Source organism: Chrysemys picta, chromosome 1, assembly GCF_011386835.1.
Source record: "Chrysemys picta bellii isolate R12L10 chromosome 1, ASM1138683v2, whole genome shotgun sequence".
Lineage (NCBI taxonomy): Eukaryota > Metazoa > Chordata > Testudines > Emydidae > Chrysemys > Chrysemys picta.
In genome coordinates, this window is record NC_088791.1 from 303,869,158 (window position 1) to 303,891,373 (window position 22,216).

The following is a 22,216-nucleotide window of genomic DNA, read 5'->3' on the forward strand; positions in this document are numbered from 1 at the left end:
GCATGCACAAATTATCCCTTGTAAAGACTGTACACATCAAAGACACGTGCAAATGGTACACATGAACAAAAATGGAGACCAACTTAAAGCTGCTTTCAAAATTTTACTGTATATGTTGAAACTATTTTGTCTGTGTCAGCTAGTTTGGAAATGACTGTGTATCTATTACATAGTCAAATACACTGTTGGTACTTGCTAATAAAAACAGGCCAAATTCAGCCATGGTGTAGCTCCATTGGTTTGTTGAATATGGTCAAATATGTTTTAGTTGCGATATATTACATTTACCTTTTTAAAATTAGTCTTTATCTCCATTTTCAAAGATATGATTGTTACCTTCCTGGAGTGAAATTTTATACTGAGTAGCCTAAATCGGAGTGTTCTCTACATAAAACTAGCTTTTATTAAAGAAAATAGCAATGAGAACATTGAATTTTTCCTCTTCCACATTTTAATGATTGTGAAATAATGGCTCCTGCCAATTTAAATTACAATTTGTCTCTTATCCAAAAACAATACTAACTGCTTATGGAACTGAATCTTGAGCCACCTCATTTATTCTGTTGCCTTTTTATTTGCAAGGGTGGCTTAGTCTGAAATACAAATATGTTGCTGTTGTCAGACTTGATCACAAGGTTGTAGGTTGGAGATTGGATATAATCACACACAACCTAAATCCTTATTACCCTACTTTCATCTTGAACCAGAGCTAGAGTCTTGGATTTAGGATTGCAATAGCTTGAATAACCCCCAAATAAAGGAATCCTTATCACTTTTGGCTACAGTCTGGGTCTACAATGAAAGGGCAAACCAATTTTTTAAAAGTTATTCAAGCACAGGTTAATTTGCCTAAGAAGTTAATCTACAAAATACACACATTTCAAACAGTCCACAACTTCGTAATAGTGTAACAGTTTCCAAGATGCTACTTACAGTGTAAATTGTTGTTTTGCTTTAAAAGTGACATATAAATAATGTTTGAAATAGTGCAACTTAGTTTTAAACCTTTACTGGAACAAATCAATTAACCATTGTAAGTTCTACCAATGTCTTGAATTCCTTCTCCCTGCCCCCGCCCCCCAACAAGTCATTTGCAGTATCGCTCCATCAGTTCCTGGGCTTTCTCTATAATGACTGGGGCAGAAAATCCCTTTTACAAAACAAATTGGCCTTTTACTGTGTGATGATGGCTTGTTCTGCTGCAATGTCCAACTTGAGCATATTAAGAGCTTGCATTGATTAACAGAGTCTCATTAGCTTTTGTAAATCTGAATTAAATTTGCTCTGCTAGGGCTTGGTTTGCAAATCTTTTTCACAAGTGCCAAACTGTGAGCAATTAGGGGCAACTTGAATAAGAACACTTGCACAATATAAAGGTAGTAATTCATTTTTTAAAAACTGCTGAGTCATCTGTCAGAAAATGGAACACATCATCTTCTGTTCTTTAATATTTGAACTCCCATTTTATTCAATTAAAATAATAACAATGTCCTTTTATGTGACTTTAATGCTGTCTCCATAAGACTCCTGGGCTTTCTTTCCTTACAGCTATACCTGCCCATGTTTAGTAAGGGGAAGAGAGTGCCCAATTCTGAATTGTGGTATGTAGTACTAAAATTAAGCTGATGCAAACATGTCTCTGCTCAGTGTCATTTTTAGCTTTAGAAAACTAGTCAGATTTTGTTTTTGCCCTATATATATATATATATAATGTCCCTGTATTTCTCTATTCCATGTGTTCTGCATATTAGGCTCAGTTTTCTGTCTCTCTTTAAATAGGGCTGCTGACACTGTTAAAGAATTGCCTGGCAGCTCTCTTTAGGGTTCTTGACACTCTCTCATCCAGATTGTTGGCAGCCACCAAAGCTAGATATGGTAGAGGGAGAAGATGTTTCTCCAGTTCCAGATTTTGAACATACAATGACCGGAGACTCACTATGCAGATTAAGCACTTATAGCTTGAATTTATGGTTGCTGGAAAGATGTCAGGCCAGTTTCATTTTCAGAACTATGCAGAGTGTTAGATTAATTTCATCCCTCTGCCTGTGGTTTGGTTCCTTGCCCAGGTAGATTTCTTTTGCAGTGTTTTGAGATGCTGATGTTGTCCTTTCCAAGGCAATAGCTGACCTCATGGAGCAACATTAACAGATTATGGTTCCCATTATTCACAAGTGACATGAAAAATATTCCCAGAACCCATGGCTCACCCCAAAAGCCTAGCATGAGGCAGTTATGGAATAAATGAATGATGTGGCTGTTGGGAGAGAAAGGAAGTGGTGGATATCTTTAAATGTGGAGGAAAAAGCCATAAGATTTGGATATTGTCTAGCCATTGGAGGGGGAAAGAAAGGGATGAGTCAGTGATGTATGGACTAACCAATATGGAACACAATGGCAAAGACTGGAGGCTTGTAGCAATACAAGAGAAAAATGGCAACATTCTCTTGTTAAAAAGCCTCTTGCAATTTAAAGTAAAATCTTTTAGTTGGATTCTGCCCTCAGTTACACTTGTGCAGACTTCACTGGAGTTGCACTAGGGTAGTAACGGCAGAATTTGGCCCTTCATTTTTAATAATTCCTCATAGAATAAGTGAGTTGTACCTGTAGGGGCAGAATCTGAACTGCAGTCTAACCATTTACAATTCTAACCATGAGAAGAAAGAGATGGGGAATGGGGTGGGAAAAGTCAGAGGGGAATGTGATGTGGTGAAAACTCTGCCTTGATACCAAAAGGGTTGAAGGGGCCTGAGATTGCAAGTAACTTCACTGACTGCACCTGGGAAGAAGGGGGGTAAGGTGAAGGGGACCGACCTAAAAGAGATGAGAGAAGGGCAGTTGGGAGAGAAGACAGAGGAGAGAAGCTGCCTCTTTCTGAGAGACTGCCTGAGAGGTAGGAAGAGGAGAAGAACAGACAGGCTTCTCCAGGGGTGAGCTGGAAGCCTGTTTGAAGAAGTCCCCTGATGAGCCTGCCTGAGATCCTGACTAAGGGGAGAAATGGGAGGTTGACTGAGGCACAGAGTCCTGTGGTTAGGCAAGAGGACAGTCTAGACCAGGAGAGGCATAGCTGTGACATGGTGGCTGCCAGCTGAGCCCAGTGGGAGCTGAAGGTTCGGCTTTGTGTATGTTTCTGTAGCACTTTAGGATAGGAGAAGGACTCTGTGATCTTGGAAGGGGCCTGGCTCTGTAGAGTGATCTGACTGGAGGGCCAGGAGGTTGCTATGGCTGGAGTAGGACAATGGATGGAACTTAGGCACAGCTGCTGCAATGCTACAAGGGAGCATGTTGTGGGCAGCAACTTTGCTCCAGGGAGGTTACTTGTAATTCTCTGAAAACAGGAAACCATGCTGTACTCTTTATGTCTACACTTGCATTGCCAACTGTGTTTTTAAAACATGTTAACTGACATGATTGTAAATTCTAGTTCAACCAATACATGAATATTTTTTCCTGGTCAGATATGTTTGTTTAAACAGGACTAGGAACATACATTTGTGTCCTGTTTACTTTAAAATTTCAAAATATGTTAGATAATACACATTGATAGAGTACTAAAACTTAAAGTGCAGATGTACTTGGTGATTTGATACCTTACGGTGCAATAGGATAATTTCATAGTAGCTTCTATGGTTTCTTTAAGCTAATTAATGAAAACTTTTTTTTTTAGTCTACAAACATCATGAACTTGGCTGTAACTGTGCACAATTTCTTTGATACATTTTAAGTGCTATGTTCCCTGACAGCAATGCAACCATTTTAGGCAGCAAGTTATCAACTTCTTTGAAGATGTTCAGCTTGTGAGGATATATGCACTGTTTCTTTAAAATTGTAGAAGGAAGCCAAGCAGGAGGGGCCTAGGAAATGTTGTAGACAGAATATATGCAGTGTAGCAAAAGAGTGCAGCTTTAAGGATACAGTTGTTTCCCACATTCTAATAAATGTCTTGTTTTGTGTCAAGATAAAGTGACTTTGTGATTCTTTACCAGTGTCATATGACAATTCTAATGGCTGTTCTTTGTGGACAATATATGATCCAGCATAATAGTATATTAGATGCTTTGGAAGAAACAGAAAATGCTATTTATTACGCAACTACAAAAAGTATTAAGATCTTTAAAATGTTGAGTTAAAACATTAGGACAAAAATCCTTGTGGACTACAAATAACTACCCAATAATGGAAAATCTAACCCTCTTTTCCTCCTTGAAGTCTACCCCTCTGGGCAAGCAGGATCCTGCTCTGCTGTCTGCATCTCTAGTTTAGCCTATTATAATGCACTCTACATTGAGGCCATCTCCTCCCCTCAGCTGGGGTGTCAATAACACTTGTGCCTGTTCTTCCCCCAAACTATCATATCAGCCTTATCTGGACTGAGCACTTAGTCCTCATGCAAGCCTTCATCATGCACAGACATGGCGTTATTTGTTCTATTGCACTAGCCTGATCTGATGTGAAGGATATACAGAATTGGGTATCATCAATATACTAAATACACCACGGCCCAGGTCTCCTCCCTAACTCTCTGAATAGTGTTATGCACGCAGTAGGCTGAATGTACTAAATATTTAATAATTTTAAATTATTACATTTAATTTTTAAAATTAAATGATTTTCACATTTTTACAACTTGGTGATGTGATTATAAAACATGCAGGATACTAAGTGATGAACATATATACTCTATAGCATTTTTCCTTTGCTGGCCTGAGAGAGAGATGAGGTCCAAGAATGAAATTTGACTTCTTCACTGAGATACAAAATGCTAATTTCAACAATTCCTGATTGACATTTTATTGAACTTTCAGAGGGTTTTTTCCTGCTCATTTCATTTCTGGAACTATGATCAAATAATAGTATTTGCATTTTAACTGACATGAGGTAAGAATGCCATAGTTCCTCAATTAGACATACAAGCTGGGTGAGTTATTATCTTGTATTGGACCAACCTCAATGGCTGCTGTCTGTCAGCTTCTGTTTTGTACAAGCTTATGTAACCCTCAAATCTAAAATGCAGAACTAGAGACATTGGTTATAATAGAATGAGGATGTTTGAAATAGCAGAATAAAAACACAAAATGCTATGGTATTAAAGTGGTTCTGAATAAAGAATTAAAAAAAAAAATCAGTTATAAAATTGCATACTGTTTTCTATTCCACCACCAGCAAAGGGAAGACTATTTTATGCAAAACAGGAGTGGAGAACCATGATGACTTAAAGAATAACTGTAGAGAAAAATAAGTTCAACATATTACGTTAAAGGAACAATTACTGAGCTATCAAACTAACACATGCTTTGTATATTGAAAATGAATATTCTTATGTGGGTATGCAAGAAATAATAGTAACTTACATCACATTAAGTTCCTTGCTATCTTAAAATGATGGATATGTTTTCTGCATCATACAGTATTTTTAAAGTGGGCAAAGTAATTATCTCTTATATAATAAGCCATCTGCATGGATATAATTAAACATTAGCTCAGTCTGATCTATTTTATTAAAGCAGAAAAACTAGGGGATAAGTAGCCTTTATCAAGCAAAGGAAATAGAAAACAATTGAAATTCCATCCATAACACCATGCTTATAACAATAACAAGCAATAACAATTGCTTAGGCTTTGGAAGGGTCAGAGATAAAGTGTGAAATTTGATGCTACATAACCCTTGTTGATATTGTAACATGCAAGTAAGAAGAGGTTTCAGCTTTATATTATGATTTTTTTCCTCAGTTTCTCTCACAACTTTAATTACCACTCTGTCACAGGGTAGCAATGATCCTTTAAGAGCAGAGGTTCTCAAACTGGGGGTCGGGACGCCTCAGGGGGTCATGAGGGTCTTACATGGGGGATCGCAAGCTGTCAGCCTCCACCCCAAACCATGCTTTGTCTCCAGCATTTATAATGGTGTTAAATATATAAACAAGTGTTTTTAATTTATAAGGGGGGGTCGTACTCAGAGGTTTGCTATGTGAAAGGGGTCACCAGTACAAAAGTTTGAGAGCCACTGGTTAAGAGAGAGCAAGGCCAGTGCACCTGTGACTCATTAGCTCTCTCTGGTTGGACTTAAGAGGGTACCTGGGCCCTAGAGGGGTGACAGACAGGGTGACTCAGAGAACTGACGGAGAGACACAGAGAAGGAAAGCAACAGAGGGTCCTGTGGCACCTTTGAGACTAACAGAAGTACTGGGAGCATAAGCTTTCGTGGGTAAGAACCTCACTTCCTTCAGAGAAGGAAAGGTTAGAGTTGCCAAAGGAGGAAAGGAGAGACCAAGGGTGAAGCAGTAGCACAAGAGAGCTGCTACAGAGAGTCATTGGGAAGAGAAAAGGTTGATGGTGAGGACTGGCCAGTGCTGTGGAACCCCTGCTGACTTGCACGGGAGCTTGTGCAGCAGCCCCAGGGAAGACGGGAAAGAAGCCTGATTAGGAGCCACCAAGCCCAAATCAAGTGGGATGATGCTGCAGGGTGGCTCCCAGGAATAGGGGTAGGACTCACAGGCAGGGAAGCCTGGCTGAGTGGAACATGGTGTGGGGAATTCTGTCACAGGACACCTGACTTGGGGCTACAGGAGAGAAGTGGGTTTTGGTACTCTCAGATACAAGGCCTGGAGAATAGGACCCTGGAATGTGGGCTAAAGGAACTAACTCTAAGTGGTTAATGACTCTCAGGTGGGTGACCTGGAAACAGGGACCTTTGAATGGGATAGAAGAGCTGCTGCATTGTAATCTCTCTTTACTTTGGGGTTTTGAGAAGATCTATTTTTACAATGACAGATCTGTGGACTGTAGCATTTATGTGAATAAAAGGCCTTGAATTTGCCACTGCAAGAGACAATATCCTTTGCATGGGTCATATAAAAGGGAAACTGGGGCAGATATGCATGTTGTGCTGTGGCCTGCTGCAGGATGGTGCCCCAGGAAGGGACTGCCTTATAATCGTTCATGTACACTACAAGTTTAACTGCCAGGACATGCTTGTTTGGCTAATTACAAAAGATATTAGAACACAAATGTCCCTAAAGTGGATGTGGCAGAATGGTTACAGGTCATGCCCTAGTATAACTATTAGGGCTGTCAAACGATTAAAAAAATTAATCGTGATTAATCCTCTGATTAATTGTGCTTTTAATCATAGAATACCATTTATTTAAATATTTTGGGATGTTTTCTACATTTTCAAATATATTGATTTCAAATACAACACAGAGTACAAAGTGTATAGTGGTCACTTTATATTTATTTTTATTACAAATAATTCCACTGTAAAAAACAAAGGAAATAGTATTTTTCAATTCACCTAATACAGGTACTGTAGTGCAATCTCTTTATCATGAAAGTTGAACTTGCAAATGTAGAATTATATACAAAAAAACCCTGCATTCAAAAATAAAACAATGTAAAACTTTAGAGCCTACAAGTCCACTCAGTCCTACTTCTTCAGCTAGGGTGACCAGATGTCCTGATTTTATAGGGACAGTCCCGATATTTGGGTCTTTTTCTTATATAGGCTCCTATTACCCCCCATCCCGATTTTTCACACTTGTTGTCTGGTCACCCTATCTTCAGCCAATCGCTCAGACAAACAAGTTTGTTTACATTTGCAGAAGATAATGCTGCCTGCTTCTTGTTTGTCACCTGAAAGTGAGAACAGGCGTTTGCATGATACTATTGTAGCCGTTGTTGCAAGATATATACATGCCAGATGTGCTAAAAATTCATATATCCCTTGATGCTTCAACTACCATTCCAGAGGACATGCATCCATGCTAATGACAGGATCTGCTCGATAATGATCAAAAGCAGTGCGGACTGACACATGTTCATTTTCATCATCTGAGTCAGATACCACCAGCAGAAGGTTGATGGGTTTTTTTTGGGTGGTGGTGGTTTGGATTCTGTAGTTTCCACATCAGTGTTGCTCTTTGAAGACTTCTGAAAGCATGCTCCACACCTCATCCCTGTCAGATTTTGGAAAGCACTTCAGATTCTTAAATCTTGGGTTGAGTGCTGTAGCTATCTTTAGAAATTTCACATTGGTACCTTCTTTGCATTTTGTCAAATTTGCAGTGAAAGTGTTCTTAAAATGAACAACATGTGCTGGGTCATCATCTGAGACTGCTATAACATGAAATATATGGCAGAATGCAGGTAAAACAGAGCACGAGACATACAATTCTCCCCCAAGATGTTCAGTCACAAATTTAAGTAATGCATTATTTTTTTAACAAGCGTCATCGGCATGAAAGCGTATCCTCTGGAACAATGGCCGAAGCATGAAGAGGAATATGAATCTTTAGCACATCTAGCACGTAAATATCTTGTGATGATGCCAGCTACAAACAGTATCATGCAAATGCCTGTTCTTATTTTCAGGTGACATTGTAGTGACGTTATTGATATGAACTGTGACCATATAGATCATTGTTGCAACCAAAGTTCTATAGTTGCACCAAATCTTGTACAAAGGAAGTCAAGAAAGGTGTCTATGGAAAGGTTGTAATTTGCGGGTTCTGATTATGCTATCTGTATGTGTGTATCGTATTTGAAGTTATGTATATTGGCTCTCTACTTGTATCTCAATGTGTTTGATTCTAAGTAGCATCAATGAAGCATTTGGTCAGCTTCTTGAGAAAGGACTATTCTGAGTAAGTTCCCATTCAAGAAACACTTAACTGACAATGGACTTTTGGAGTTGCCAATCCACATCTGACCTGTCCTGGGAACGTTCAAACTAACATGTAAACTATGGCATCGGCCTGCAAAAAGCTGAATCATTCATGGACATATGGCTTGCCCAGGTGGCTACAAACTCCATCTTGTTGCTGTGATTTTGCACAGAAGAACAAAGGAATTTCTGCTCACGAGAGAGAGAATATAAAAGGATCTGGAAGCCCCTCCATTTTGTCTTCAGCTGACCCAAGAGATGGCCTCTCCACCCCAAAGAGATGCCTGAAAGAAACTGGGACAAAGGACTGTAACTACAGGGGTGTGAGTGATTGATGGACTAAGGCCATAAACCACAACGTTGGTCTGAAAAGGATTGGGCCCAGACTAAGAAGGAGTCTAGTGTGTGAAAGAAGCTTATTGGGACATCGCTGAGGGGCAGATTTACAAGTATTCAGTTTCCTACTGTATTAGGCTTAGACAAGCATGTTTTGTTTTATTTTGCTTGGTAACTTACTTTGTTCTGTCTGTTATTACTTGGAACCACTTAAATCCTACTTTTTTGTATTTAATACAATCACTTTTGCTTATTAATTAACCCAGAGTAAGTAAGTAATACCTGGGGGAGCAAACAGCTGTGCATATCTTTCTATCAGTGTTATAGAGGGCGGACAATTTATGAGTTTACCCTGTATAAGCTTTATACAGAGTAAAATGGATTCATCTGGGGCTTAGGCTCCCAGAAAGATTGAATGCTGGGTGCTGGGAAAGTCCCTGTTAACTGAGAAGCCCCTGGGCTAAGTGAATCTTAGTTTTTGTGAACTGCAGGGGGGCGTGACCCAACCTCTTGGTCTGTGCTGTAGCTGGCTGGAATGTCTACCTCAGCAAGACAGGAGTGGAGGGAAGCCTTCTCTGGCAGGGGGTTTGTTCTCAGTGGTATCCCAGCACATCTAGTGACAGTCTTGAGGGAGTTTCTGTGACCAAACCTGTCACAATTGTAATTATGAAGTGGGCAGCATTATCTCCCGTAAATGTAAACAAACTTGTTTCTCTTAGTGATTGGCTGAACAAGAAGTAGGACTGAATGGACGTGTGAGCTCTAAAGTTTTACATTGTTTTGTTTTTGAGTGCAGTTATGTAACCAAAAAACCTACATATGTTAGTTGCACTTTCATGACAGAGATTGCACTATAGTACTTGTATGAGGTGAACTGAAAAATACTCTTTCATTTATTTGTGCAAATATATTTTATTTGTAATAAAAATAATATAAAGTGAGCACTGTACACTTTGTATTCTGTGTTATAATTGAAATTGATATATTTGAAAATGTAGAAAAACATCGAAAATATTTAATTTCAATTGGTATGCTATTGTTTAACACTGCGATTAATCACAACTACTTTTTTAATTGCGATTAATTTTTCTGAGTTAATCACGTGACTTAACTGCGATCAATTGACAGCCTTCATAACTATAGAAAATGTTAGGAAAATCATGTTTTACTGATTGAGACATTTTGAGCTGCTCTGTAACAATGTATTAGTACTGTATGTTTGTTCACCTGGTTATTGGGCTGTTAGCTGTCTCTTGAATTAACCCCAGTATAGTCAGTCATCTGGGAAAACAGGCACAAAGGAAAAGAATGGTTCAATATAGCCATGTCAGCAAACATTTGAGTTGTTATGGCACAATACCAAAACAACTGGCTTGATCTCCAGCTGAGCCTACAGGATTGGATTTGACTAGAAGGGTCAAAGCTTGGGAATGCAGAAGAATCACAGAAGTATAACAGGGCAAAAGGGACTTTCTCTCAAGTGCGTGTGTGTGGCAGCCAGGTGCCCAGTTTTGGGCTGGAAAGTCCAGTCGAAAAGGGGACCTGACACTGTCTGGTCACATCTACTGCCCGGAAACCCAAAGTCTGCTTACTGCAAGCGGAGGAGGTGCCAGTTCATCACCTGCTCCAGCCCATATTCAGCTGGGGCTGCCTTATACCATTTTTGGGCAGCTCCTAGCCCCGGCTCCACAGGCAAATCCCTCCTACTGCAAGATAAACAATATTTTGGTTTAAGAAGGCAGACTCCCACAGGGAACAATGGCAGATGCCCATATTCATCTGGATCTGCTAGGAAAGAATAGCTGATACCCTGGGTACCATAGCACAAGACCCAGTCTAGGTGGAATTTTGCAATTCATCCACTCTGAGGAGAGGTAAAGAATGAGGTCTCTCACCTGAGGGGTGCACCTAAAGACCAGACGGGGACAGAGGTGCTGCTAGTCCTGTAACACTGACCACTCTACAAACTAAACACTATTTTGCAATATAGCCAGTTCCTAACTGTGCCAGACAACTGTCCACTGGCCGGGTTAAATATGTAGACTGAGGATTTTCACTGCTACCCAGCAGAGGTGGTAGGTTTGTATAATTTTTGGTGGTGCCCAGAACAGGTCCAAGTCCCCCCTCCCCCTGCCTTGTAAGCCAATATATATTTTTTAAAATAATGTAAAAATGCAAGGGCTCTGGGGAGGGGTTTGGTGCGTGGGAGGGGCTTGGGCAGAGGGTTGAGATGTGGGGGTGAGGGCTGTGGGGTGGGGCCTGGGATGAGGGGTTCACAGTGCAAGAGGGGGCTTAGGCTGGGGCAGAGGATTGGGATGTGTGTGGGGGATGAGGGCTGGGGGTGTGGGCTGTGGGGTGGGGTGGGGTCGGGGATGAGGAGTTTGGGGTTCAGGCAGGCTGCCCCTAGCTCTCCCTCACAGCTCTCTCCTCCCTGGCAACACACTCACTTCACACCACTGTCATTGCATGTGCTCCTAAGGTGCCTCTCAGGTCTAGGAAGCCCCCTCACCTCCCCTGTGGTGGGTGTGGAGTGGGGGGCTGCCATTACGTGTGCACCTCCTCCCCTGCTGCTGCCCCTCACTGGAGTGGAGGATGGGACTGCCCCTTGCCCAGCATGGGGCAGGAGCAGTGACTGTGCTGGTGGAGGGTCCTGCCGGAAAAGGGAAAGGTCCGTCCGAGACAGAAGGATGGAGTCAGGGTCAGCCTGCCCTGGCGCTAGTGGTTAAGAGGTGCTAGGACTCTGTGGCAGCAGTTGATGGCAGGAGCTGGCAGAGCAGAGCGCAGCATGGAGGTGCAGGGGGCAGCTTCCCGCTGCCCAGGGATGCTCAGAGGAAGCGTGCGGGGGTGGTAGGCAGGGCTGGGGGAGAGACCTGGCCCTGAACATTGGTGGAGTACGGGCAGCATGGGCCCATATAGGTCACCACCCCTGCTACCCAGGGAATTTGCATGCCCAATGTCCATTAATTTGAAGGAGATTTGGCTTGGAAATCTCTCATACAGTATTGAAAATCTCAGCCATAGTGTAGATGAGCCTTTAGGTAAATATGTTAGGATCTGTCTTGTGCTGTGCTAATACATAAGGCAGGGTGGAAAAGGGTGAGGGGAACTTTTTCACACTATGCAGGCAATAGAGTAGGATATTTCCATAATACACAGACATGCACGATGAGAGAGTGGATAGTCTGGTTAACAACATGCCAACCAGCACCGCACACACCTAAGGTAGGACTGGGTTGAAGCTTGGGTGCATGCTTAGCCAGCTACCCTATATTTTGCCATCAGCAGAAAGTGATGCCCAGCAGAGCGCGGGCACGCATGCTGCTTCGGCTCCGAACAGTGAAGCACGCACCACAGCAGCTGCCCCTGACCCGCGCTGTGCACCGACAGGGATTTGCGGGGCAGTGCAAAATAACTGGGCTGGGGCCACCTCACGTTTTGACTGACTTTCCCAGTAGGGGCCTCTGCCCCCTCGGATTCACACGAGAGGCACTAACGAAGAGAAGCAGCGCCCCTTTCTCCTCCGCCCCACCTAGGCAGGAGGACAGGGCGCCAAGGCGGGCACAGGAGAAGAGCCCGGCGGGGTAGGCGGCCCGGAGCGGCTGAGTGCATTATTCCCCCCGGCGCCGGGAGGGAGGTTGTGGCGGCGCCGCCCTCTGGAGAGAGAGAGCCGGCGAGAGGCTGGTGCGAAGAGCAGCATCTCAATGAGGGACGGGCTAATGCAAATCGCCGCAATCACCAGCAGACAGTAGAAGAAAGGCGAAGCAGCTGCCGCCCAGCCTCACCAGCAGCACCGGCCAGCCGGGGGGCCAGAAGACATATAACAAAAGGCATCCAAGCTGCTCTCTGCGACCACAGTTGCAATCAAAGCAGGGTGGTAGGGCGGGGGAGTTGTTGATCGGAGCGCTTTCAGCTGAAACCCAGCACCCCCTTCACAACCTGCCTACTTAGGTTTGGGGCAAAGGCGCTTCCAACCCCCCAGCCCCCAAGAAATAGGTAAGTGTTTTAATCTACCAAAGGCGGTTCCTCTTACAATTTCCATGCCGGCTAGTGCTGGGGTGAGCCCCGCCAAGCTTTTCCCGGAACGCTGTAATGTACATTTCTAGCCACCCTACTGCGTGTGTGCACCTGCCCCTTTTGTCTGGGTCTCCGCTTTTGGGGGGTAGCTGAATTTGAGGGCAGGATGGTGGCTAGGCTCTATGTTGCTCCCGCTTTCCCTTGCTGTAGTTGGTGCTGCGTAGTTTGCCTCCCCCCCCCCCTTTTTTTTTTTTTTTGGCTGTGTGGTAGAGATTGTGAGGAGGATCCTCTCTCTGTTTGAGAAATGGTCTGACATTGGGTGGCAGATTCTGCTGTGGAGCAAACCAGCTATATGAATACCATGCTCCGCTTTTTTTTCTCTCTCTTTTTTTAAGAGGTGGCTAACTAAGTATTCACCGACTCTATATTCTGCTTTAAATTCCATTTTGTTCATTTATAGTGCACCTTGCTGCTTTGCTCTGGCGATTTTTCTCTCTGATTTTGGAGAAGCCAATTATGTAATTATACCTGCAGTGTTGAAAACGTGCAGACAGTTAAGGAAAATGTATTTTTCTCTCTTAGCATGGGGCCAAATCATGCCATCAGTTTTTAAGCAGAGCTTCCTGTTTAAAAACTGATGGCACAATATGGCCCGTGAATAGAGGGTTCAGCTGGCTTAGTTGCATTTCAAACACGTTTTGTGCCACCCCAGAAGAATAAATCTTTTTTGAAACCATTATGACCTACATCAGATTGAATTGAGGAAATTGTTAGAAAATCCACGCTGTTTCAGTCTTTATTCAATAATCTTTATTTTATCAGTGTATGTATTTGGGTCTGAGTGATTGTTTTATGTAATAACCCACTCACACCTACTCTGTGTGTGTGTGTACTCACCTCTGTATCTGCCTCTAATAGATGTGTGTGGTATGAACTGTGGGGCCTGTGCCTTTTATATAGTAACATCTGATCAAATAATTGTCTAGAATTTCATTGGCTTAGTCTGGTCTTCTGATGTGAACACACTGGAGTGTGAATGGCAGGAGCACATTGTTCTAGGGAGAATCTTATTTCCCTTTTAAAGGGGTTTAATTGGAGGCAAAAATCATTTGTGAAAGTAGTATGGATCATTCCTCATATCATCTCTTAGTAAGACCTAAGATTACTAAAAATGAACATTTTGAGATGTTTCTTTTACAGGGAAGGTGTGTTTTTTCTTTTTTCTTTAATTTGACTTGGTTTGGATAATGAAACCACAGTAGACATTGGGGGGTTTTGGGTTGTTTTTTTGTTCTCATCAGTTTCACTTCCAAAGTGCGGTCTTTGGATTGCAAGGGAATGTTTACATCCCAATAAATGGCTTTATTGGAATAATAACTATAAAACCCCCCACACATTGAAACATGGTGTTAATCTTGGGCCTATATTGACCTGACAATGCCCCTTTAAATAATGTGACCGTGAAGTGCTGGTCCAGAGAGAACTGTTCTTTTCTTTGAAATGAAGTTTTGTCAGGGTGGGGGCAGGGGTTGGCCTAGAAAGGTGTTTTCCAGGGGTGGGGGGAGGAAGGGTGGCTGGGTGTGTGGGGTGTTTTTTTTTTTTTTTTTTTTTTTTTTTTTAGTACAGCAAATCTTCATATGCAGATACAAGGCAAAGTATGTAAATATACCCAGGATCCCATGTTTGGATAATAAAATGAGTCAAGTTCTCACTAAATTGGAATAAATAACCTCCACGAAGATCCTGATCTTGCATTGGCTTTTGTACATGTTTAGTTTAAGCATGTGAATAGTCCTATGAATTTGGGAGGGACTACTCACATGCTTGAGAGTTGGGCACTGTGGCACACTATTCACTTTAACATATACCTGTATAAACAAAATGGTATCAGTCCATCTCTCTGTCATATTGAACTATTTCTCTGTTATTGATTTGTTTTGTAACTGTCATTTAATGATTAGTGGTAATGAAGCTGGGTCTCTCTCTCTTTTTTTTTTTTTTCTTCTTCTTCCCCCTTTTTATTGGAAATCAGTGAGAGAGTGCCCTTCTAAATTAGGTCTGTGAATCTGTGCTATAAATAAATGTACTGTGCTTTGCTGTTCTGCAGACAAATCTAGGTGGCTCTTAAAACTAAATGAGACTAGTCTATTTGTTTAAAATAACAAACAAAACAAAATTGAAGGATTTATTTATATAGAGATGAAGACTGACATAACAGTTGTAGTAACATATGTTTTATGTTTTTCACAAGATTAGTTCAGGATTTTTTTAAATACACATACCTTGAAAAAGGGAAGTGAGTGCTACACATTCCCTTACATATAAATAAAATGGCTTAGATCTTCACGGTATGTGCTATATTAAAAAGTTGGAAACATTCAATTAAGAACCCAGTCATCCTGGAGCCTTATTTGTGGTTGTCTCAGGTGTCTGGCATCAGTTGCTAATTCATTTAATGTTTCTCAAGTCATCAATCAGTCAGTGATTTATACCAATTGGAGTTACAGATTTTTCACCAGGAAAAACTATCCGGGATGACAAATTCTGAACACTGGTAAAGGATATTTACTGCTTTGCTCCTTTATTGTATATTCTGTAAGATAGTTTGCTCAGTGGATGATGTTAGTTTCAGGAGCTCCTACTAACCATGTCTGTCTGTTCTGTAGTAATTGAGTGCCTCCACCTGTTCAGTGTGTGTGCTAAAGGTTTGGGAGTGGTGTTAACTCCAATCAGTCTAGTGTAGAACATGGGGTGAGGTAAGATGTAATGGCTGTCTGGAGCAAGACTTTGTCATCTGTGAAAATGACCAATACAGCCAACTCACTTGTATTAATAGTCCTGATTTCTATTGCCAACCCACATGACTGCTTCCTCTGAAATGTTCTTAATTGGTTGTCACACATTGGCTGTCAGTAAATATAATCCACTAAGTGGCAATTTTTGTGGTCAGACTTGGAATGAGCAATGCTGAGAGCATGAGTGAGTTGGTTGTGTCACTTTTAATAGGATTGGAAGATTCACTTGGATGCAAGACTAGCGAAAACCAGTTCAGCTGCACTTCTTCCCACTAGCTCAACTTTGTACCATATATTCATGTCACATAGGCATCGTGTCTCTCCTTAGTTTTTGATCTAAACCTTTTTTTGTGCAGTGGTGATGGTTGCTTCTTGGTATAGTATAAAAATGGCAGCTAGGTTACAGAGTCTACTTTCTGGTGAACATGTTTTTTTCAACGTGCTGTATGGTTAGGGTTTTAAAAAAATGTAGCAGGGTTTAATTGTCAGAGGGGTAGCCGTGTTAGTCTGAATCTGTAAAAAGCAACAGAGGGTCCTGTGGCACCTTTAAGACTAACAGAAGTATTGGGAGCATAAGCTTTCGTGGGTAAGAACCTCACTTCTTCAGATGCAAGATTGAGATGCAGGGTTTAATTGACTAATCTTGATCACTCTACAGGAGAGCCTCCTATAGTGTTTTATTTGTACACTGAATTCTTATGAGTTCTAAACAGAGTTCTAAAAATACTTTATCCATTGAATTCTTTCTCTTTCTCACCCCAGATTTACATCAAAGATGTCCTTTGGAAGAGACATGGAGCTGGAACACTTTGATGAGCGTGATAAAGCACAGCGATATGGCAGAGGGTCACGGGTAAATGGTCTGCCTAGCCCTACCCACAGTGCCCACTGCAGCTTTTACCGAACCCGCACTCTACAAACCCTCAGTTCTGAGAAAAAAGCCAAGAAAGTTCGTTTCTATCGCAACGGAGACCGGTATTTCAAAGGGATTGTCTATGCCATCTCCCCCGACCGGTTTAGATCTTTTGAGGCCCTGTTGGCTGATCTGACCCGAACTCTGTCTGATAATGTGAATCTGCCCCAGGGAGTGAGAACAATCTACACCATTGATGGTGCCAAGAAGATTTCCACCTTGGACCAGCTAGTGGAAGGTGAATATTTAAGAGAGGCAGGGTGTAAAGTTCCTGTCTGTATCACTACTTTACTTTACCACTGTTATATTTGCATATATATGCATGCCTAATATTTCAAATATGCTAGAGCGTCTTCATGACTGTACTCCTCATATTTGTGGAAAGTTATAGTATTGTGACTCAGGGCTTGTCTATACTTACGCGCTGGTTCGGCGGCAGGCAATCGAACTTCTGGGTTCGATTTATCGTGTCTTGTCTGGACGCGATAAATCGAACTCAGAAGTGCTCCCCGTCGACTCCGGTAATCCTGCTCACCACGAGGAGTACGCAGAATCAATGGGGGAGCCTGCCTGCCGGGTCTGGACCGCGGTAAGTTCGAACTAAGGTACGTCGACTTCAGCTACGTGAATAACGTAGCTGAAGTTGCATACCTTAGTTCGATTTGGGGGTTTAGTGTAGACCAAGCCTCAAATTATCACATAGGCTTTTCTTTTCCCATGGGAGAGAATGTACATCTCAATCATAGCTTGAAAAGCATATGCTGTCTACTTGCACTTAGGAGGAAGCTATTTGTCTCCTTTCAGGACCATGGGTTCTGTAGTCCTTTCTGAAAGTGGTGACCTTATCCCTTTCTCCTCCCTTCATGGTAGCCCTCCTAAATTTCAGAGCTCTCTTATTCTGACAGGTCCCAATTTCATGTTAAAACCTTGCCAAAGGGTTGTAAACTAAACTAGATGAAGCCAATGGTACCCTTATTTATCTACTTGTTACAACAGCAGATGTCCTCAGTGATACTAAAGGCCAGTACTGATGGGGTTTAAAGAATTTCTCTCACTTCATAGTGAAGACCTCTAGTTGTTCCTCTCCAATAAATGTCTTGCCTCGTGACTAGAGAGTACTCCAGTTATTTAACAGGAGTAAAAGTAGGCTCTGTGATAAAGGCTAATATCACTCTTCAGCTCAGTCAGGGCCCATTGTCTGAACCATAAATTGCCATTTTATTTCTCCTTGCAATGCAGTGGTGATATCAAACCCATCAGTGGTGGAATACACATTGTTCCCTAGTGCTAGGGAAACCTAGTGTCTAACTTTCTTCCTAGTCAAGTGGAATGGAGCTCCAGGTATAGTTCTGGAGTGTACTAGCTTTACAGAGGAAAGGATAAAACATAATTTAATCCCCAAACATAGTAACATGAGAGACCTGCTGTCAGCCCAGCCCGTGGCCTTAACTGTGTGAATGTATTTTAGCAAAACTTAAAGATATATCTTCGCCTATGTGGGTAGGAGGGAAGAAGAGTCCTCCATATATATGTGTGTGTATATATATATATATATATACACACATACACACACACACACACATATATATGGAGGACTCTTCTTCCCTCCTACCCACATAGGCGAAGATATATCTTTAAGTTTTATATATATAAAGTATATATATAAAATAATTTTTTTTAGTACTATTCTACTCTTAAACAAAAATACCTTGAGTAACCCTGCAAATTTGGTCCTGACCTATTAACCGTTACTAATGCGAGTAGTCCCATCGGCACACAAAATACTTAGCTATTATCAAGGGATTTCTGTAGGCATCACAACAGAGAAAGGTCTTAAGGAGGGGTTTGAAAGTGGTGAAGGAGGAATTTTTTTACAGAGCTCCTCCCTGTGTAGAAGGCAGAATGAAAGACGGTGTAAAGGTGCTTGAGTGGAAGATGGGTGCTTGAGTGTCAGTGGGACTACTCTCATAAGTAAGGGATTGCAGGTTCAAGCCCATAACTCGTTTCAGGGTTTCAGATTCTAAGGTAGGATTGGAGCAATAGTAGACCCGTGGAGTATTTATATTAGGTTGGAGGAGAGTAACTACCAGGAGAGCAATGAAAGAAATAGCCATTGCTATCCATTCCAGGGCCATGCTTCTCTTTTCTTTAAATAATTAATTGAGCTCTTCATGCTATTTACTGATGCAGTCATCAGGAAGCAAATGTCCCTAATATAAATGCTGACTGGCTGGCAGCTAAAACCTGTGCAAAAGCCAGCTATCAAGGACAGCGAACATGATGCAGAGGGTATATTAAAATTAAATTACCTTGCAAATGTTAACCTGATCAGCTGATGTACTTACCTAGTAATATATGTTATTGCCAACCTGTGAAATAATGTAGATGTTATTGATTATGGAATACCAGTGTTTAAAGTGAAAATCTCCACTTTTTTTTTACTTTTTTTATTTTTGAGAGAGAAAGTTGGTTAATTTGGGGCAGGCAAACAGAATGTCTTCTCTTCCCATGCCTGCCAGTCCACCGAGTGTTGGTGTAATGCTCAAATCTAAAATGTATATTCCTATTTCTATGTGCCACTGGTGGGATTGAAAGGAGTAAATCCTTGTGTATAATTAAAAATTACATGTTTGCCCCACCCAAAAAGAGTTGGTCTGTTCTGGAGATCTGGTGCTGTATGTACGTACTTGTATAAAACTGCAAGATGGAATACTTTACAGATTTACAAGCCAATCAGAACAATGCAGAGTACAGATTCACACACTGACTGTTAATGGAATGAGTTTTTTATTTAAACCTCTTATTTTTCTTTTTCTTTTTTCAAATTTAACAGACTTTGCTAGTTTATAACAGCAATAATTAGCTTGCAGCTGTTGCTTTTTGTTTAAAGAGCTGGAAAATCACTTGGCTTTACCACCTCCCCAATTATATTCCTGTTCAGGAAATGTCACATGTTGCTTTGTGTTTATGATTAGACTAATTCTCTCTCACTATATGTACTAACTTCATGAGATCTTTCTCATTCAGATATCTTCCTTTCTTTTTGATGGATGTTACATTTTTTGATGAGACTTCCTGAGGCTACGTCTACACTGCCACGTATGTTGGCAAGACTTACATCGCTCAGGGGTGTGAGTATTCCATCCCATTGAGCGACATAAGTTAAGCTGGTATAAGCGGTAGTGTGCACAGTGCTATGTTTGTGGCAGCTTCTCCCACTGACCCTAGCTTCTGGCACTCGGGGTGTGTGGGTGGGGGGTGGGAGAGGGGGGTGTTAATGCCAATGGAAGAGTTCTCTCCTGTCTGCATAGAGCGTCTTGACCACATGCACTGCAGCAATGCAACTGTACCAGTACAGTGCCACTGCTGCACTGTAAATGTAGACATGCCCTTAGGTGCGAACCCTGTAACTAGTGATGGTTCATTCTGAAATTCAGGGTCCTTTCTTTTCTTATCCTTCCCTCTCCACTGAGGAGAATGCTGCATCCTTTCCGTAGGAGTAGGCTGAGGGAGGACTTTGTCTGTCTTCCTAGGATGACTCATGAGAGGTGTTGACAGGCTCTGGAGAGAGACGCTCTTGGCTGTAAGGATGTGGCTATAACGGAGCTGTGTGGGAGGTAGTCCCGAAGGAACAAATAGGATGCAAATTGGCTGCTTTGCATCAGCAGTGTTCTTTGTTGGTATGCAGGAAGCCTAATTCCAGAAACAACCAGTCAGGTGAAATTTCTTTTTCTTTTTTTTTTTTTTTTTCTTTTTTCCAAAACACTTCAGGAATCTTAGATGCATCTTCCATTAATTTAAATTAAAATCTGGACTACTTTGAAAAATTCAACTCAGATTCCTTTTGCAATAAGACCCATAGTATGGGAAATACCCTTGGTTTTGCTAAGGAAAGGTGCACAGATCTTTAATGTCCCCATAATTTGCTACCTTCCCTTCTCCTTTCACCTCAGCCAAATGAAGGGCTGTAATGGCTTTCAGAGTTACTTTCTGCTGTCAAATCTAATGTTGTAAATAGCTTCTGAACATTGACTTACTATACATGGAGTTGGGTGCTAAAAGGTGAAGTTTTTTCATTTCTCCTGATACAAATGAAATCAAGAAACTACATATTGCAAATACTACCTGATCATAGAGATGTAGCAAGACTAAGTTATCTATTCTGTACACAACTCTCAGGAATTGGCAAATGATTAATTTCGCTTGCTGTTCCATATAAACCCTGGGGATTCATAGAAGTATATTAATTGAACCCAAGAGAAGGGTGGACTAGCAGTTCCTAGCCTTAAGAACTGTTACTGTACATCTTAACTAAGAACAACAATAGATTGGATTAAGCATGAAAACTTTAAAACAGGGGTTATATATTCCTCAACCTTAGCTCTTGCGGTAATAGTCCAATTACCAAAAAGAAATAAACCATGAACTCTATAGCCATGATTGTGCTTATTTTATTTGTATTCCCATAGTGCCTATGAGCCCTAGTCATTCACCAGGACCCCATTGTGCTAGGCGCTGTACAACACAGAACAAAAAGACAGTCCCTGGCCCAAAGAGCTTATAATCTAAGTATAAAACAGATGGATGCAGACAGAGGAGTACAAGGAAACAATGATACAATATTGGTCAACATGGCAGGCAGAAGTATCGGGTCACCAGTGACCTAATTGCTGTGAAACTTTTTGGTAGGCCTTACCTCAAAGGAGAGTTTGGAAGGAGAGTAATGAGGTAGCTTTGTGCAGGGATCTCCCCCCAAGCACAGGGAACAGTGTGGAAGAAAGAAGGAAGGTGCTTGTTTGGTAAGTGGATGATGGAGGCTGGCATCATGGGCTACTTGGAAGCAGAAGCTCTCACTTCAATAGCGAGTGAGAGATGAGCTGTGAAGGCCTTGAGAGTGAAGACAAATTGCTGATGTTTGATGAGAGAAAGAAAGGGGATAAAATGGAGGGATTCAAAGAGAGGTGACCTGGTCAAAGCAACAGGCTAGGAAAGTGATCTTTGCAGTGGCATTCTAAGCATCTGTAGATAGTGCAGTGGGCGTCAGTGGCACTACACACATGAGTATAATTAAGCATATGTGTAAATGTTTGTGCAATCAGGACTTTGAACATCCGCAACATTTGATGTTTGGTTGTCATCCTTTCTTTCTAGTCTATTCCACCTGGTGGAAGGCTACCATCATTCCTCCACCTAATTATCCTGGGACTCAATCACCTTCCCCGCACATGAGGGCTAAGGGGATGGGCAAGAGGCAGCTGTCTCCTCCCTGTACCAGACTTTAGGAGATCCAGCCTCATTCCTCATCTTCTTTAGGAGATGCCTTCCCCTAATCCACCTTCAATTCTGTTTTATTCTGGAACCAGACCCCCTGTTGATCAATACTTGCACTGGGCACCTGCTGCCAAGAGGCACTAGCAATTTGTTTGGCTGCCACTGCCACCCGTGCCTCAAAATCCCTGCTAGCTTCACATATGGGTAACAGTTCCATCCCCAATAGCA

General features: G+C 41.8%; 1 protein-coding gene across 6 annotated transcripts in view; it reads left to right on the forward strand.

Annotated features, from left to right (window-relative positions):
- Positions 1–12,051: 12,051 nt before the first annotated feature.
- DCLK1 (doublecortin like kinase 1) overlaps positions 12,052–22,216 on the forward strand; it is a 348,891-nt gene continuing 338,726 nt past the window's right edge. The window contains exons 1-2 of one of the 6 annotated variants that reach the window (XM_005286604.5): positions 12,052–12,988; positions 16,567–16,955. In XM_005286604.5, the coding sequence (XP_005286661.1) occupies positions 16,580–16,955 (376 nt within the window). In that variant the 5' untranslated portion in view covers positions 12,052–12,988; positions 16,567–16,579. Of the gene's footprint in view, positions 12,989–15,967; positions 15,989–16,566; positions 16,956–22,216 lie in introns of those variants that run through there. The other 5 variants (XM_005286601.5, XM_005286603.5, XM_005286602.5 and 2 more) reach the window with 5 other exon arrangements.